The sequence below is a fragment of the Anomaloglossus baeobatrachus genome, chromosome 1, assembly GCF_048569485.1.
Source record: "Anomaloglossus baeobatrachus isolate aAnoBae1 chromosome 1, aAnoBae1.hap1, whole genome shotgun sequence".
In the NCBI taxonomy this organism is placed as follows: Eukaryota; Metazoa; Chordata; class Amphibia; order Anura; family Aromobatidae; genus Anomaloglossus; species Anomaloglossus baeobatrachus.
Window position 1 is genome coordinate 487,577,747 of NC_134353.1, and position 19,465 is coordinate 487,597,211.

Here is a 19,465-nt window from a genome sequence, read left to right on the forward strand (position 1 = left end):
GCACCTAATGTACTGTATATTCAAACCTATAAAAGATTATGCTTTGCAATAAAACAAATGTATGTACGTCAGTCCCCACAAGGCCGAAGTACACAATATATGCATGCAACTGGTGAAGACAAACTGTTAGATATGATTTTTTTCCTTTTTGTTTAGCCTTCTGCCATGATGATTGTAAGCTAACAGCTGCTCACTCCCATGTGAACCACTAATATGCTGGACTCCAGGTGTCAAAATCCATAATCTGGACACGCATGTGTATTTTTCATGTAAATATGTGAAGAAGAAAAAATGAAATTTGCATAATTTTTCCAGTTTTAGATGCTGGGAGAGGAAATGCATACATTGTGAGATGCTTATAATCTCATTATGAGCGCTTATGTCCTACCAGCATATCTACAAACTTACAGATTCATTTTGCTGCAGTACGTGCTTCTTTTCAATAACAAGACCCAGAAATATTGCAATCTCTTCCCTCTCCCATACAGTGAAATATTGGTATGTATTATTATGAACTAGATTTCTGATTCCATGTAATTATAGAAGTAGTCAAGAAAATTCTCATGTAAGTTACAATTGCTTCCTAGGTTTGCGTATAATCAAGTAAATAGTTGCGCATAAATATATAGGTACATATAAAAATGATAGCCTTATGCGTTCACATTATGTGTATTTCATATCTGTTTTTTAATGACACTGTATAATAACTATGATGATGTGCTAAATTACTACACAAAAATATGTTGTGAAGCCTGTCCACAAGACAACTTCTTTGAGAATACTACTCCTTAGCGAGACCAGATTTTCATTTCCACTGTACATATGTATACTGACCATCGTCTTTTGCAAGAACCCACATAAAAGACCAATTTTTGGTGTAGTTTATCACAACTGTAAGGAAACACCACTTAAAAGCAAATCCTCCTGGAAGGGAACCTGTCACCAGGATTTTTCCTTATTAGCTGCGGGCAACACCACTGAGCTGTTATATACGGCATTTTAAAATGCTGTATATAAGAGCCCAGGCCACTCTGTATAATGTAAAAAATAGCTGTATTATACTCACCTATGAGGCGGTCCAGTTCCATGGGTGTCGCTAGTCTCAGTCCAGCACCTCCTCCTTTTTGTGCGATCACCGTCCTCCTGCCCAGCCCTATGTGTATGATGCATCCTGCGTCATTCACACAGAGTCCTCCATTGTTCCAGCTCCAGCGCATTCGCACTTTTATCTGCCCGGCTGTGGGCAGATCAAAGTACTATAATGTACATGTGATGGTAGTCTTTGACCTTTTCTTACACCTGCATATTACAGTATCTTGTTCTACCCTCAGCAGGGCAGATCAAAATGTGCATGCGCAGGATTACAATGGAGGACTCTGTGTGGATAACACACGATGCGTCATGCACACAGGGCTGGGCAGTAGGAAGGCGATCACAGAAGATGGAGGAGGAACTGGACCAAGAGCAGCAACACCCATCGGACTAGACTGCCTCGTATGTGAGTATTATAAAGGTGTTTTTATGTTCTACAGATAGGCCTGGGCTCTTATATACAGTATTCTAGAATGCTGTGTATAAGGGCTCACTGGTGGTGGCTGCAGGACATAAGGGAAAAACCTGGTGAAGGGTTGAGGGTAAGAATTGAGTAAACTGAAATACTTAATTCAGCCATTTAATAGACTGAAATATATAGTTTAGTCGATGTAGCCTAACACATATTTATGAATGCTTTTGTTTCTCACTAACACACACACACACACACACACACACACACACACACACATATATATATATATATATATATATATATATATTCATTCAGGGATTTTCCTTAATACAAAATGCTAGCACATGTAATTCAAAGAGATGGCTCCTGCATCGTGTATAACGCCTAAGGTGATAAGGAAATTGAGAACACCCAAAGTTTGGAACAACCAATCCAGTAGAGACGATGCAAGTTGCTACACACCCTGAGCCCGACCTGCGATATTTGATTGGACTATATATTTTGCCTACACCCTTTTCTTATCTAGAACTATAAAGTTTAATGAACAATAAACTGAGACGGAATTCTCTGGCGTCTGTCATGGAGAAGGTTCATAACTGACTCGTTGTCCGTTATTTAATTCTCGAAGTATACACATGACATTATAATTTGAAACAGTACTCAGATCCCGAGAGACCGCTTGTAGTCTCATCCTCAACAACAGGTTCCCTGTAAAGTGAATCTGTCAGCAGGTTTTTGTTGTTTAATCTGAAAGCAGTATAATGTAAGAGCAGAGAGCCTGATTCCAGTGATGTGTTTTGTTACTAACTACTACTAGACTGTGTGTGGTAGTTTCAATAAAATCAATGTTTTATCAGCAGGAGATTATCACTAGAGGACTAGGTCACCCATGAAGACCAGTCCCGCAGTTTGCTGAGAATGTGCAGTGTACACAGAAAGCTGTGTGGGGGGAGTTATACACAACTCAGCATTCTGACCACTGATTTACCTTCCCATAATAGGTTCTACTGCGCTTTAACTTTCATGAGTGGTAGAGTAGAACAGATGAAACACCATATTTTTCTTTCTGTTTTACAATTACAATGAAAAGAATCATGAAAGCATTTATTTCCATGTGCTTATGTTGATATGTAATGGCTATATTCCTTCTGAAGGGTTAAATGATCTTGTGCGTTGGGTACCTTTGTGTGGGATCCAATCCGGAGGAATTCAGACTGTGATTCGAGCCGCTCACTGGCTAGTTTGTCTCCCTGTATCTCTACCCACAGCCACACAGAGACACTCAGCTGTGTGCATCTAGACGCCAAGAAAAACACTCACATTTACGTAGCTACAATCCAGGAAAATGAGCAACTCAGGGTTCAAAAATAAGGATGGACAGGAACCTTTAAAGTATGTAAGGTAAGGCAATGATCAGCTGCCGTCTGTAACAACCTTTGTGCCTGAATTTGGAGAGAATCAGCTGCAAAGAGCTAATTCATAGGGTGTGGGTTTCCAGAAGCCAATGTGCAGCTTTCAGAAACGGTTTTTCAATCATCCGCAAATAATTGTGTATATTGTGCTGAGTTCTGTATGCTTATGTCGCTGAAATGGTTAAACGTTGCTGAAAACAATACCTCCAATGGGTTGTGTAGAATAATGTTTTTCTGCGTCTGGGAATGACAGCCTTAAGTGTCATCCTCACTTTGAGCTGTCATAGTGAAATGAACAATAAGACAATAACTCTACAAGTGTCTTGGAGAGGAATATTCGAGCTGTGCACTTGAGAGCCCATGCTGTTAGGTTTGGGAAATTATTCGTCTGCTTTCTCTCTACTCAGCTGTGACTCCTTACAGGGGTTCCTAAATGGGAAACAGGTTTTTTTTTAAAGGTTTTGTCTAAAACGTAAATTTGAGTATATATGTCATGCTTAATTACGTCAAAAACTAATAGGGAATGATATTTGTTCTACCATTATTGTAGTGTTTGCAGGAAGAGGATCCAAACAGGGGGATAATGATGATGAGGGTCACTTTTTATTAAAAGCTGATACAACACGTTTCGGCAAGACAATGTCTTCATCAGGTATCACTAGATAAAAACGAAATACATAATAAAAGAGAGTGAGTGCTACCATTATATACAGTACATAATTACTTGACGGTTTCTTGCTCCTTATCAGCTATGGGTACAAAACGTGCCAAAACTGTTATTGGGATAGGGGTTAGGTTGATATATAAGTTTCATTAGTTTGAACATTGTGTGTGACATATTCTTTAAACTATCTGAATACTAGATAACTACTAATACCATGACCTGTTTTACATTGGCATGTGTTATTTCTAGGCTGGATATATAGAATATCATTCTACTTTGTTATATACTGTATACCGTAACAACTGGCAAGGGGTGCCCATACCATTCTATCTTCGAAAAACAAAATTTGTTAGAAGCATCTCAAAAATTGTTTGATAAATGTTCTACATTACAATATCCTCTTACTTCCATTTAACAAGTGTAGAGCACAATAATACTTCTGTCACTTAAATACCCATAGACAAGAAATCTTATCTAGCTCTCTACATATCAGTCATTTGTAAATATCTATTTTTCTGTTAATAATTCAAGACCTAGATCTCGTTCTATGGGATATACACATAAAATTGTAAAGTCTTTCATTTTTCCAACTTCATACAGCGCACAGAAGAGGGATTTATATCCTTGGTATCCATAGTGAGGCAATAAATATTGGTTACGCTTTCTATGATAAACAGTATAGAATATTTACATTGTCTTTAATTATTTATTATTCATATTACCATATGAAAAGGGAGAGAATGCTTATTGCTATATACAGTCAAATATAGTTCTTGATTTTTAATTCTTTATGTAGAAAGGGATCACAAATAAGTAATTTATTCTAGAGTCAAAACTATTAAAGAAGACGTTTCACCAAAATTTTCACGTTGAACTTGACATATACGATGTAATAAAACTAAAGGAGCAGAATAAAACTTTTTTTATTTTGTCTTTCCGTCGCAGAGATATTAACAAAGTATTTGGCACTTAGTAAGTTAACTTTTGTTAAATGCAAGTGAGCATTATTAGATAGTTTTCACTGGGGGCGTGTGTTTCTTCCCACTACATGAGTCTGACCAATCATAAGGAGGCAGCAACAATCAGGAGAAAGTAGAACATGACTCCACTTGTCACAGTGGTGAGTGGAATGTGACTAGATAGGGACCCCTAAGCTGTCCCCTAGACTAGATAGCACCCTGAGCTGGCTTTCAACACAGAGGTACACTCAATGGTAGTGAGGTCTGGGCCCCCAGTGTGACCCTATCTCCTGTCCAAGATGTACTCTGATGTAACACCCTCCACACACACCCAAAGGTTGGGCCAGGACAGCTTTCACAAAAACCCACCGACAAACAGCACAGACAGGGGGGACAACAAAACTCATGCACACAAAAACAAACATGAGGGGTACTAAAAAAGGTGCCCAGGAGGTAAATGGGGTAAGGAGAAAGTAACAAAACTGCAAGGTTACTTCCACACCAAGCAACAGAAGATGATAGCAGCAACAGCAGCAAACACCTCCTTCCCCCTCCAGAATGAAATCTGAATGACCGGCACCCTCTGCTGGGAGCAGAGTGTATTTATCCAGGTTACGAGTGGTCATCAGTGAAAACACCTAATCAGGGATAATGAACTTGCTGCTAGCAAAAAAACTGACTTTAAGCAAAAAAACCCCACATTTAATGTGTAGAGTCTCAGATGGTAATAAGAGCCTCAGAGCCTAATTCAAAGGAAGATGACTGTGACACCACCATAGCAGAACAGGGTGTTTCTTTGTGAGACATATGATAGACAACCTGATCTTACGACAGAAGGATTACAATTTGCTGTAAGCACAGCAGACCTGAATGGAATTACTGACACCTTTGAGCATCTACCTTCTGGCAGTCAATGTATGTGACATGGCAGTACAGTAGAGCAGAGTGTACTATGAGGAGACTGTCTGTCATTATATGTCTCACATAGGAAAAAGCCTGCTGTAAGCTAGTTTGGGGCTGGTTTGTTTTTCTCCTTAGAGTATGTGCCCACTATCAGGACTCACTGCGTCCTGGATGCAGTAGGTCCTGACCTGCGGGGCCGCGAGTCTCCTCCACAGGAGAACGCAGGAGACCACAGCTGCTTGTAGCCACGATCAGGGTTCAGTGCGCTGCGGTCTCTCGCTTGTGTTTTCCCTACGGATTGCGCATGTGAATACACAGCAAACAATTGACATGCTGCGGTCTGGAAAGACGTACTGCAGGCCAGTGTTTGCTGTGGAAAAAACAAGCACAGTGGGCACGGGATTTCTAGAAATCCCATCCACTCTGCTTGTGCTGTACAACGCAGTGTTTTGGACGCAGCTGAAGCATGCTGCATCCAAAACGCTGCAAACACTGATTGTGGGCTGCACCCTTATGTGGGAGTCACACAAGACGATCTATCATGCGATCGCACAAGCGATCGCACCCGCCCCAGTCGTTTGTGCGTCACGAGCAATTAGTTGCCCGTGGCGCACAAAGTCGTTAAACCCCCGTCACGCGCACTTACCTGCTGAGCGACGTCGCTGTGGGCGGTGAACATCCACTTCCTGAAGGGGGCGGGACGTTCGGCGTCACAGCGACGTCACATAGTAGCCGGCCAATAGAAGCGGAGGGGCGGAGATGAGTGGGACATAAACATCCCGCCCACCTCCTTCCTTCCGCATACCCGGCGGGATGCAGGTAAGCTGTATTTGTCGTTTCCGGGGTGTCACACGGAGCGATGTGTGCTACCCTGGGTACGATGAACAACCGGCGCTGAGACGAAGAAACTACTTTTTGAAAATGAGTGACGTGTCAACGAGCAACGATAAGGTGAGTATTTTTGCTCGTTCACCGTCGCTCGTAGCTGTCACACGCTACGATATATCAAACGATGCCGTCTCGTGTGACGCCCGCATAAGTGTTGCTGCCGGTCACCGTAATACAGGAAGAAGTATAGGCCCAAAGAGAAAACTCTGATAACGCCTACTTGGACATAAAGAACATTAACTTATAAGATGCAAGATACTTCAATTGTTAATATCTCTACAACTGGAAAGCAAAATGTTTTATCCTGCTCTACAGCCACTATTACACTGTGTGTCCAGTTAAAAGTGAAAAAATTGGTGAAAGCTCCTCTAAACTCTGGTAAAGGTGTAACGGGGTGCCAGGGGCGCCTCTGGGCTTGTAGTCGTGGCCCCTTCTGTCAGGCTTACCCCTGGCTCCGCCGTCACTATCGGGACGGGAGATGTCTTGGTGGGGCAGAGTGTGGTGGTGCAGATGTCGTCCGACGTATAAACACTCTCCAGGCATGGTTCGATGCAAATAAAAGACATTCTTTATTTCACAACTCTTTCCAAAAACCGGCAGTTACAGATGACTTCACGTTCTTTTCTTAGCTGGGGAAAGCCTGCCCTGACGTCTCCTCCAGTGGGGATGTGCCCGGCTACTCTACTTCACCTGGCTCCCACTTATGGCTACCCATAGCCCAGACCCACACCGGGACTGCTTCGCACTATGAGGTTCCGCCCGCTCCTTTTCTCTCCGGCTTCCCTGTTCTTCCAGCTCCCTTCTTTCTTTCTTTCTTTCTGCCCACTCAGCTCCACACTCTGCCCCTGGCTGTTTCTTCTCTCCCGTCCCGGACACACCTGCCTTCAGCACACACTTCCTTTCCCCCTAAGCTGCCGGCTCCTCCTCCCTCCTGTACAGTTTCTATGGGGACAGCATTAACCACTTCAGAGAAAACCTGTGCTTCCTTGTAAGGGGTCTGCCCACCCCTTACTTACCTCCCCTCTTTAAGCCTAAGCCTCCCGGCAAGGCACAAATCTAAAATCACATTTTAAAACTAAACAAAGTCATTTTAATGAAACTGCGAACATGTTCACCTGAGGGCACCCGCAAGGGCACACCAGTCCAGCGCCCGGAGTTCCTCCCGGAAGCTCCCGGTCTTAGTCGTGCCCGGAGGCCGTCGGCAGGCACTCCCGGTCTTAGTGGAGTTTCTGCCCGGAGGCTTTTGCAGCACTCCCGGTCTTAGACGTTAGCTGGCAGGAACACAACTCGGCAAAAATCTTCTTAACGACGCGGAGGGAGCCCCTGGCTCAGTCCAGCATCAGGCTCTCTTCCGGGCTCAGCAACTTGAACAGTTACAAACAACACACCTTCTTCCAGCTCAAAACAACGCCGGTGTTGAACAAAAACAGGCCCGCCATCTTCCGGTCTTGAAAAGTCACTCCGGATGATATGCACGTTGCCATTCGGCTTGTTGGGCCTGCACGTACTCCGACAGGGACTGTCCGGGCAACCGGCGCAGCCTCCGGAAGGGCTCATAGTTGGTGGGTTGCTCCAACGTCTCGGGTGGGAGAGTTCAGCTAGCACCGGTCTTTGCTGCGACCGCCGCCGGTATTGGCATTCCTCCCACTCGATTTCCTGTTGCCACTGTGCGGCCTCTTGTGTAGTGGGCCGCTCCGGTCCTCCTGGCACAGCCGGTAGGTTAAGGGTGGGTCCTTCCGCAGCCGCAGTCTGCTTCAGGCGTCCTCTGCCCAGGCTAGTCGCTACTAGTGCGGCTACCACAGCTTGCTGTCTTCCTGGAGTCTCCATCTTGCTCGGAGTCAGCGTTTCTGGTAATGGCGTCGGGGTCAGTGGAGATGCTGGAGGAAGTGGAGGCGGGCTTACTTTTCCCGCTCTTGGGTATACTCCACCCCCAGTCTCACACATCAGGTAGACCCCTACGCGGCGGTTCTTCTTTTTCTCTGGAACACCGCCCACTTCACATATCTTCCTTCGTGCCCTGGGACCGGCACCTCCCCTCTTTGGGCGGAGTACTCCGAACTTCTTTTTCGGCACCGTCCAGCCCCAGGCTCTTCTTTTGGCGCCAATTCTGCACGCGCTTTCTGTGTCTTCACAGACAACGGCCATCTTGCCGCCATCTTGTGCCCGGTCCAACGCCTTAGGCACTTCTTCCTCTTCCCACCATGGGATCGGGACTCTTTTCCAATAATCTAGATCCAGTGTCCTCGGCATCACTTGATCTCCTTCTTCTTGGAGCGGGACCCCTTGCATATGATCCGGATCCTGCCGACTACGCCACATGTAACGGGGTGCCAGGGGCGCCTCTGGGCTTGTAGTCGTGGCCCCTTCTGTCAGGCTTACCCCTGGCTCCGCCGTCACTATCGGGACGGGAGATGTCTTGGTGGGGCAGAGTGTGGTGGTGCAGATGTCGTCCGACGTATAAACACTCTCCAGACATGGTTCGATGCAAATAAAAGACATTCTTTATTTCACAACTCTTTCCAAAAACCGGCAGTTACAGATGACTTCACGTTCTTTTCTTAGCTGGGGAAAGCCTGCCCTGACGTCTCCTCCAGTGGGGATGTGCCCGGCTACTCTACTTCACCTGGCTCCCACTTATGGCTACCCATAGCCCGGACCCACACCGGGACTGCTTCGCACTATGAGGTTCCGCCCGCTCCTTTTCTCTCCGGCTTCCCTGTTCTTCCAGCTCCCTTCTTTCTTTCTTTCTTTCTGCCTACTCAGCTCCACACTCTGCCCCTGGCTGTTTCTTCTCTCCCGTCCCGGACACAACTGCCTTCAGCACACACTTCCTTTCCCCCTAAGCTGCCGGCTCCTCCTCCCTCCTGTACAGTTTCTATGGGGACAGCATTAACCACTTCAGAGAAAACCTGTGCTTCCTTGTAAGGGGTCTGCCCACCCCTTACAAAGGCATACTAGTAACAACAGAGTAAACAATTAGATGAATGCACCGGGTTTGTCTTTTATGTGCTATCACTCACTTGTGTGTAAAAGGCTACAACTGCATATTCACAGGCGGTTATGGCACATCTGGTCCTAACAGCTACGAAGAATATGGCAGCTAGATTGTATGTGGGTATATTCCTATTTATTTGACTAGTATGTATATGGAGCCTACTAATAATTAGAACTTGAATGTTATTGCTGTAAAATAATATAATCAATAAGCCAAATAGCTAAAACATGCATAATGTTCAACTTGTTTCACATATTTCATATGTTTGTTGACTTTTCTATGTATAAAAACTTCAGCAGCAAGCTGACCGTATATTTTGGACCATAAGACGCACCCTGGTTTTAGGAGAGGATAATTGGAAAATGACATTTTAAGCAAAAAATGTGGTCATGACACACTGTTATGGGGCAAGAATCTGCTGCTGACACTGTTATGGGGGTAATGTCCCCAAATTCTCTACTAAGGTACCCCATCCTGGTAATGATCCTCCTGCCTTGTATATGATCCCCATCCTTGTATATATGTCCCTCATCCTGGTATGTGCCCACATTCAGGTACCGTATATGCCCCCATCCAGGTATATGTCCACATCCTGATATGTGCCCCACTCCTGCTATAAACCCCCATCCTGATAAGTACCCCATCCAGATAAATACACCCATCCTGGTATGTGCCCCAATCCTGCTATATACCCCATACTGATAAATAACCCATCCTGATAAATACCCCCATCCTGATAAATACCCCCATCCAGGTATATACCCCCATCCTGATATGTGCCCCCATCCTGATATGTGCCCCAATCCTGCTATATAACCCCATCCTGATGTATATGGCTCGTATCCTGTGGGACACAAAAAATGAACGTTTATACTCACCTTTCCTCACTCCACGCAGCATCGCTCGTCTTCCTGTCTTTGTCAGCTGCAGCACCGCTGACCTGTGTGGAGCCATGCACACAGCGATGATGTCATCGCTGTGCTCACTGCTCTCCACACACATCAGCGGGCCGTCAGACAGGAGGACATCGCGATGCTGCAGGGATTGGTGGTCGGGGAGTATACTTATTCACTGCCCCCCGCGCTGATGATGATATGCAGGGGGCAGTGAATATAGCCACACATTATCACTCCAGGCTGTAGTTGCCAGGGATGATCATGCGGGCCGGCTGCTAATTATGCGCGCATCCCTCGCCCATCATCCCGCCCACCAGCGCTGAGAGATGATCGATGTAAGGATGCAGTGCATATGAAATGAGCGGGCCCACGTGGTCACGGTAGGCGCTGCTACAGTCTGCTCATGCCGCCGATGACCCGCTCCACCACCACTGCACCCCCCTTCACTGCAGCCATCAGACTATAAGACGCACCCCACACTTTCCCCAAAAGTTTTATAGTCTTATAGTGCTTATATTGCATCTTATAGTCCAAAAAATACGGTATATGAGAAAATTTCATAATGTAAATGTTAGCCCAATGCCAAGAAAAATTATAAAGCACTACTACAAAAAGTTGATTACAATGGTTTTGGAAAGTTTAAATATGCACCAAAGTTTAGTCACGTATTAGACTCTGTCATAATACAGGAGCTACAATGCCAAGTTGGATCTGTCTGTTTCTTCCGAGTTGTTCTTCTTTGACAGTAAAAATGAATTAACTATCAAAGGTAAATGTTAAATTATTACACCTAAAATTGTCCATACGGGCATCCACATACTTTCTTGAAGTAATATATATATTTTTTTATTTATTCATTGTGAACATTGCCAGTGAATGTTTAATGCTGTTTGGGCAAGATAGAAAACATTATATTACAAGCAGGAATGAGTTATATAGAGGACAAAGGGGCTACTTGCCATGGTTACAAGTCAAGCACTGGGAAAACTGGAAATATAATGCCCATCCTCTACCAAGCTCAGCCGAGTGACCGCACACACGCAGATGCACACACACACACACGTGAATACAGCAACCCTCTGTAGACCATTAAGATGTTAGCAAATATTGTACTTAGAACACAAATTAGCCAAATCATGAACAGCCCACCAGCCACAACAAGGTGTATCTTTTTTATATAACCCTACACCTAATATTTATTAAACATGCATCTCCAGGCTTAAAAATGGAACCTGTCATGTAGAATATGCATTCTGACCTATCAGCAGACGCATGTGTGCCCTAATTACACCTCCCTACCCATCCCTGTGTTGTAAAATTGTGTAATATAAAAGTAATAAAAATCGTTTTATTACTTACATATTTCCTATGTAAACAGCAGAACTCATTGCCCCATGGGCGTCGCATTGCCCTGTGTGGGTTTGCATACTTTCCATGGTATTGCGCCCCTGTGCGCGTGATACCATGGATTCACATTAGCGACGTCCACCGTCTGCTCCTTCAGAATCCCGTGCGTGCGCACTTACCATTCCCGCAGCCTTTTCCGGGTGCACGTTGTCAGTTTCAGACACACTCTGCGCATGATCAGAAATTTCATTTATAATACTGTTTTGTCTATCACAGCCAGGAATTAATGACATAGCCTCACCTATATAATATATACATAAAGGGGAGCCATATTATCAAGGCTTCCTAATTAGACTCATAGAAACATAGGTCTTCAACCCAGGATATAATAAATCGTATTCCCAACTACACCAACAACCTCCAATCATAAAAATGAAATATTAGGAAGGTCAAATTTCCAATTGCGGTATATGAGATGGAATCCTGATGTAAGATCTTGCAAACATCATCCACTTAGGATCCCAAGTTCCATAGAAGTGGATTTTCGATATACTATCCAGCAATAGTTGTCCAGTTTTCCTATTACGGGTGTGTCCATATCGCAAATCAAGCCAGCCATATGCAGGTCCATAAGTCTTATCTTGTACTCATATCTTCATTTGAGATTAAGGTGAGGATGTTCAGATGTACAATTCATCAATTAACCTAAGAAGCCGGTAAAAAGAAGTTCCTCATTAGACCATATGGTACAACAGAGTTCATATTAAAGATCCATTTGGATTCTGTTTGGAGTAACCATTTATGGCATGAACCTCCCCTTCCATTGCCCTTAAACTTCTGCAAGCCCAATACTCGTATCCCCCCTAGGGTTGGCTTTATGATGGTTAAGAAAATGGGTTGCTATAGGCTTGAGGGGCTTACCCTTTTTTTGGTCTGAAGTCGCTAGATTAATGGTGGAGACATGCTTCTGTATCCTCTTACTTACAGTCATATGAAAAAGTTTGGGCACCCCTATTAATGTTAACCTTTTTTCTTTACAACAATTTGGGTTTTTGCAACAGCTATTTCAGTTTCATATATCTAATAACTGAGGGACTCAGTTATATTTCTGGATTGAAATGTGGTTTATTGTACTAACAGAAAATGTGCAATCCGCATTTAAAAAAATTTGACCGGTGCAAAAGTATGGGCACCCTTATCAATTTCTTGATTAGAACACTCCTAACTACTTTTTACTGACTTACTAAACCACTAAATTGGTTTTGTAACCTGATTGAGCTTTCAACCTCATAGGCAGGTGTATCCAATCATGAGAAAAGGTATTTAAGGTGGCCACTTGCAAGTTGTTCTCCTATTTGAATCTCCTATGATGAGTGGCATCATGGGCTCCTCAAAACAACTCTCAAATGATCTGAAAACAAAGATTATTCAACATAGTTGTTCAGGGGAAGGATACAAATAGTTGTCTCAGAGATTTAAACTGTCAGTTTCCACTGTGAGGAACATAGTAAGGAAATGAAAGAACACAGGTACATTTCTTGTTAAGCCCAGAAGTGGCAGGCCAAGAAAAATATCAGAAAGGCAGAGAAGAAGAATGGTGAGAACAGTCAAGGACAATCTACAGACCACCTCCAAAGACCTGCAGCATCATCTTGCTGCAGATAGTGTCAATGTGCATCGGTCAACAATACAGCGCACTTTGCACAAGGAGAAGCTGTATGAGAGAGTGATGCGAAAGAAGCCGTTTCTGCAAGCACACCACAAACAGAGTCGCCTGAGGTATGCAAAAGCATATTTGGACAAGCCAGTTATATTTTGGAAGAAGGTCCTGTGGACTGATGAAACAAAGATTGAGTTGTTTGGTCATACAAAAAGGCGTTATGCATGGAGGCAAAAAAATATGGCATTCCAAGAAAAGCACTTGCTACCCACAGTAAAATTTGGTGGAGGTTCCATCATGCTTTGGGGCTGTGTGGCCAATGTCGGCACCGGGAATCTTGTTAAAGTTGAGGGTCGCATGGATTCAACTCAGTATCAGCAGATTCTTGACAATAATGTGCAAGAATCAGTGACGAAGTTGAAGTTACGCAGGGGATGGATATTTCAGCAAGACAATGATCCAAAACACCGCTCCAAATCTACTCAGGCATTCATGCAGAGGAACAATTACAATGTTCTGGAATGGCTATCCCAGTCCCCAGACCTGAATATCATTGAAAATCTGTGGGATGATTTGAAGCGTGCTGTCCATGCTCGGCGACCATCAAACTTAACTGAACTGGAATTGTTTTGTAAACAGGAATGGTCAAATATACCTTCATCCAGGATCCAGGAACTCATTAAAAGCTACAGGAAGCGACTAGAGGCTGATATTTTTGAAAAAGGAGGATCTACAAAATATTAATGTCACTTTTATGTTGAGGTGCCCATACTTTTGCACCGGTCAAATTTTGTTTAAATGCGGATTGCACATTTTATGTTAGTACAATAAACCTCATTTCAATCCAGAAATATTACTCAGTCCATCAGTTATTCGATATATGAAACTGAAATAGCTGTTGCAAAAACCCAAATTGTTGTAAAGAAAAAAGGTTAACATTAATAGGGGTGCCCAAACTTTTTTATATGACTGTAGTTCTTGGGAGGTATGTCCGACATATACCACGCATAAAATACCCCAACAACCACTCTCCTAATAATTGATTGTGTTGTATTGTGATTGATATACATATGCACCAATTGTCTTGTCTGTTAATGATCTATAAATTGGTACGTATGGTTGCATATACTGTTTCATGGGTCAATCCGTGTTATGTGGTATGCTGCTTTCCTTATTTCTGTACATACTCCACATGGAATTGGGCATGGATTTGGGACGTTGCATGCTTCATGATAATCCTTCTCTATTCAGAATTCTAGATTGAGCACTTTCTGGCTCTCCTGACAATTGCTGCACACTATTTAGCTGTTTCCGTCGCGCATGCGCGGTTGGCGCGCCCATGCACTTTTATGTTATGTTTGGAATCCCCTACAGCGCTTGCGCGCCCATTGTAGGGTGGACTTTGTGCTATCCATGACAACATTCATGCTGTCTTATGTGCCCCTACGTACATGCTTTGACTATAGCCAGGAGGCTCCTGTGTCAGCTTCCTCCTATGATGACACTTTATGCTGTATGTATTGTGCGCTTCCCGCGCATGTACGATCGGCACGCCTGTGTACATTATGTTATTGTCTTTATTGTCTTCATGGTGCCCCCTTAAGCGCCCACATGTGCACTGTGGGGCAGTCTTTATGCTAGCGCCCATCCCTATGGTAAACACCCTACACCAGCTTTACCAATTGCTCGCAGCGCACGTATATTAATGACGATGGGGCGGTCCTTGTGCCAGCCCCAATCTCCATAACAACAATCAACGCTATGTCTACTGTGCATGCGCATTAATGATTCAGTGTCGATGGGAATTACCTCCCCAGCTCTTAACGCCTGCGCAGTGTTAGCTATGGACCATGTGATCCATGGCTGACGCTGCACACACATGGAGCACTACGAGCCTCAGCTGGTCTGGACCGAGCAACACCCCAAACAAACAGGTGAAAACGGCCTCAGTTTTCAGATATATAAGGTAGACTTTTGTGTGAATTCTGCACTTGCTTTATCCCTGACGAAGCCTGTTGGCGATACGCGTGGGGTAAACCCCCCACTTGGAGCTGGTTCTATATACATATGGGTTATCTTTGAATTGTTACTACTTTTGCTCAAGGTGTAGTGTGTAGTTTCATGTTGTATAATCCCTTGTTATTTAATCAGGGATACATTATATGCATACTTAGATGCTTTGTCATTATTGCACTAACTACAGTTTGTGCTTTTGTTTAACATGGTAGCCTAAGCTCCTGCTTTGATATATATAGTTGTGGTATACTGACCCAGGTACATGGGTACATAACTACCACATGTGTTTTGAAATTGTGTATAATGTGTGGGGTTTAGAGATATCCTGGTATGGATACGTTTTTAAATGTTTTTAAACATTTTTGAATTCTAATAAAATTCCCTTTAATCTATGTACTAGGTGTGCTGCCCTTTACATGTAGTGTCTTTCCCTTCTTTGAATTAGTGCCCCTTCATTCATGTGGGAGCACCCTTCAGAATCATTCATGTATACATTGCTGTGCACCTTATCTTCTTTAAAATAATCCACAGGGGGGCCCGTCTAGGTGTCCGCTCCCACCGGTGTCACTGGGTATTCCGGAGCCGCCTCCGTGCACAAGTTAGTTTTCTGTGTGGCCCCTTGGCATGAAGCTGTTGGGACCCCGCTCACTATATTTGTAGTGTAGCTGTGCTCTTGATGGCTGGCACTTGGGATTTTAGTGGGCCGCGTTACTGGAAAGCCCTATCCTCGCGGTGTGCTTTCACCTTCAATCTCTGAGCTCCTAGGGAAGTTCATAAAAAGACTCTCCCAGGTTAATTATCAGGACGGATGAACTTGCTCCTGACCTAGGGTCCTGTACCCCGTCGTGTCCAGTACCGGTCAGTTCTTTTGGGTTTCTGATGCCAACAGTCCTCCTAGACTATGTCCGTCTCACCCTCACAATGTCACTGCCACCGGTCCCCGACTCCTCTGGTCCCGGACCACCATCTGCGACCCAACCTTGGTCTAGCTCCCCGGGAGCTACTACTCCAGCTCCTCACTCTTTGAGGGCTCTCACTCAACTCCTCACTCCCCTGAACTGACTGGAACTTCCCTCCCATCAGTCTGCCTGACCCCTAGGTGGGTGACCTTATTCCTCTTATCCAACCCACTGGTGTGTCTGACAGGTCATGGTGTGAGGTGTGATTGGGATTTGCGCTGATGTTAGTGACACCAGTTTTTAAGAACCTGGAACCAGGGAGGGTAGATCCTGCACCCTTGGTAAGGGTTGCAGTACCCTGTGGCACCCTGATATACTCAGGGGCGCCCCAATTTCATTTTCCATCAGAAAAAAATCTCTCCTCAAGTGTTCAAAGGTTTCTAAAAAATTGACCATCTACTCCATCCTAGCAGACTCAAGCCCTTCCCCAATATGCAAGAAAAGAACAACTTGCACCAAAGACAAATTCTTTATTTGCAACTCAAGCATTTTGTCACTTCTTTGCTTTAATTTCTGTTACTTCATTTACTATCAAAACCCCAATCCACCTGGCATTATCCCTTTTATTTATTCCCATATAATTTTTATTCATTCTAGGTGACATCTTACCTCTGCCTCCCAATGGGAGTCTATTCTAGACTGTACTTCATCAGACATAAAATGGTCGAAGATATGCTCCTCTACATATAGATGCCTTCTAAACACCCTGAAGCTAGAAACCATTTACAAACTATTGATGAAATGGCCATGGTCATCCCACCTTACTCCCCTAATGCTTCCGAGGTTGTCTGTATTAGAGTCTGCTCTCTTTTTCTGTCACTAGCCATAACTTGATCACAAATCCTTGTGGAAAGCCTTACCGAACAAGAAAATCTGTAGGATCCCTAGACATGTGTGCGGCGGGGGAAATAAAAAATTTGAAGGAAAGTCCAGATGGCTGCGGCGCCTCGCATAGGGCCATGATCGTCAAGGGTCCTACGGGACGCAAGAAGCTCAGGGGCTCTGCAGGCCGCGTGTTTGAGACCCCTGGGTTAGAGAGAGGCGTATTACATACTGCGTGGTACGTAAGCAGGTCTCACTGAGGACCCTGATTAAAGGTACAAAACACAAATTATTGGCGGCCGCATCTGCTGGTGATTTAACTAGAACTGTATGTGCGACCCCCCCCCGGCCGGTCATTTCGGAACAGTTTAGCCGGACATGCAGTTCTAGTTAAATTACCGGCTGATGCGGCTTAGATGCGGCCACCTGGCCCTGCCACTCGTGTCAGCAAAAATGGCTCGGCATGTCACCACTGACACATGTGTCATAGGTTAGCCATCAATGGTTTAGGACATTCTTTGTAATGCCAGCCATTGAACAAATAATAAGTAATTATGCTGATCTGTTGTAATTAAAGGATACCCGTCAAAAATGTATCTACATGAAAAGTGTGAAAAATCTTTTAATAGTTTACTTGAGTCTCAGTGCATTAAGCAAATGTTCACTTTTTAGGACAATTATTTTTTTTTCTTTTTTACATAAAACAAGAGACAATTAAGAGCTTTAAACTAAAAAGTTTCCATTTTGGCAGAGGCAAATGCTTCACAATTTTTCTTGAGCAAACACTAAAAACTGGTTCAAATTGGCTGATAAATTTCCTCCTTTTGCTAAGGCTCACATTTTAAGTATTTTGGTCAGTATTTCACATCAGTATTTGTAAGTCAAAACCAGGAGTGGGTAATAAATACAGCAGTGGTGCCCGTGTTTCTATTATACTTTTCCTCTGACTGTCCCACTCCTGGTTTTCCCTTAGAAATACTGAGGTAAAAAACTCACAAAACCAGGAGTAGGTAATAAATACAGGAGTGGTGCCTGTGTTTCTGTAGCACCCACGGGGCAAGGGTTAAATTACTCGATGCCGGGCCTGGTGATGTCGGGTCTGGGGATGTCACGGGTGGCCCTTTTGCCCAGTTTCATGGCCCCGAGGTGTACAATAAAGGAGGTGGGGGAGGATGATGATGGTGGAAGTTTGGATACGTGACGCTACCTGCGGTACACGGCCAGGGAACAGCCGCCGCTGCTGTCTCTGTCCTCCGGAGCGGATGGTTAAAGCAGCTAAGATGTTTCTGCTCCCCACAGGTGGAGCGGGCCCCGGGGAGGAAGATGTGGGGAGTAGTCATGGCGGGCGTCGGAGCGCGGGGCACCAGCAAGGACAGGTGGACACAGTCTCTGCGGGTTCAAGGTTTTCTTTACTCACAGTCGTGGTTTACCTGGGAGATGCCGGTTACCGCCATGATGGGCTCCACCCGATCCCGAGCAATTCGAGGTCACCGCCGGTGTTCCCACTGTGAGTCCTTTCTGGTGAGGTCCCTCCAATCCCGGTGAATATGGAATATGGAAAGGGCTGCGAGTGTCCCCACTAGCCGCGATTGAGCTCTTGCGCAGGCACACTACAATACTTTGATTTGCTCTGCTCAGGGCAGATCAAAGTGCGCCTGCGCAGGACCTCAATGCCGGCTAGTGTGGATGATGTAGGACGCGTCATGCACCCAGGCTTCAGAAGAAGGAGGACAAAGATGACCGAAAGAGGAGGCACCGATACCAGAGAACGGAGACACCCATCTGACCAGTCTGCACCACCCCACCCCTTAACCCCTTAGGTTAGTATTTTAAAGGAATTTGTACGTTCTACACAGCTGCCTGGGTCTTATATACAGTATATTAGAATGCTGTACATAAGAGCTCAATGGTGGTGGTCGCAGGTTATAGGGGCCAAATCTGGTGACAGGTTCCCTTTAATAAGCTAGTCAGAGCCATAGTTTATCCTCAGTGGAAAATCATTATGTATTCATAGTACAAAATAGATAGTAGAAGATCTGCCAACAGCAGCTTGTTGTTTATTTCATTCTTGCAACATACACAGATTAGAAAATGAAAAATCAGGTGAAATTAGTATCACTACTAAATCTTTTCATTGTGCGTATATGAATAGAATCAGGTTGGCAATATCAAATATGCAAAAAGGATGAAATGCTTTTGTCTGCTTTAAAGAGAACACACTCTTTCACCCTGTGCCCTGGCCCTCTCCATGGTGTTATTATGGCTATAAATAAACATAATACAGCTAATTGCCCGTATTCTCGCTCTAAATGGGACACTGCTTCAAGTTGGCACAATCAGATCTCTCATTGAGCACAATCTACAAGAAGTTTCCATGTGTAGAAGATAAAATAAAATCTATGGAACATTCAGGTGGTTACTCACATCACCCTGATGG

The 19,465-nt window shown here is 44.3% G+C and overlaps 1 protein-coding gene across 1 annotated transcript in view; it reads left to right on the forward strand.

The window, feature by feature from the left end:
- Nucleotides 1-2,780: 2,780 nt before the first annotated feature.
- Nucleotides 2,781-19,465, forward strand: part of YJEFN3 (YjeF N-terminal domain containing 3) — a 411,568-nt gene continuing 394,883 nt past the window's right edge. The window contains exon 1 of the mRNA XM_075315464.1: nucleotides 2,781-2,908. Coding sequence (XP_075171579.1) covers nucleotides 2,853-2,908 — 56 coding nt within the window. The 5' untranslated portion in view covers nucleotides 2,781-2,852. The remainder of the gene's footprint in view (nucleotides 2,909-19,465) is intronic.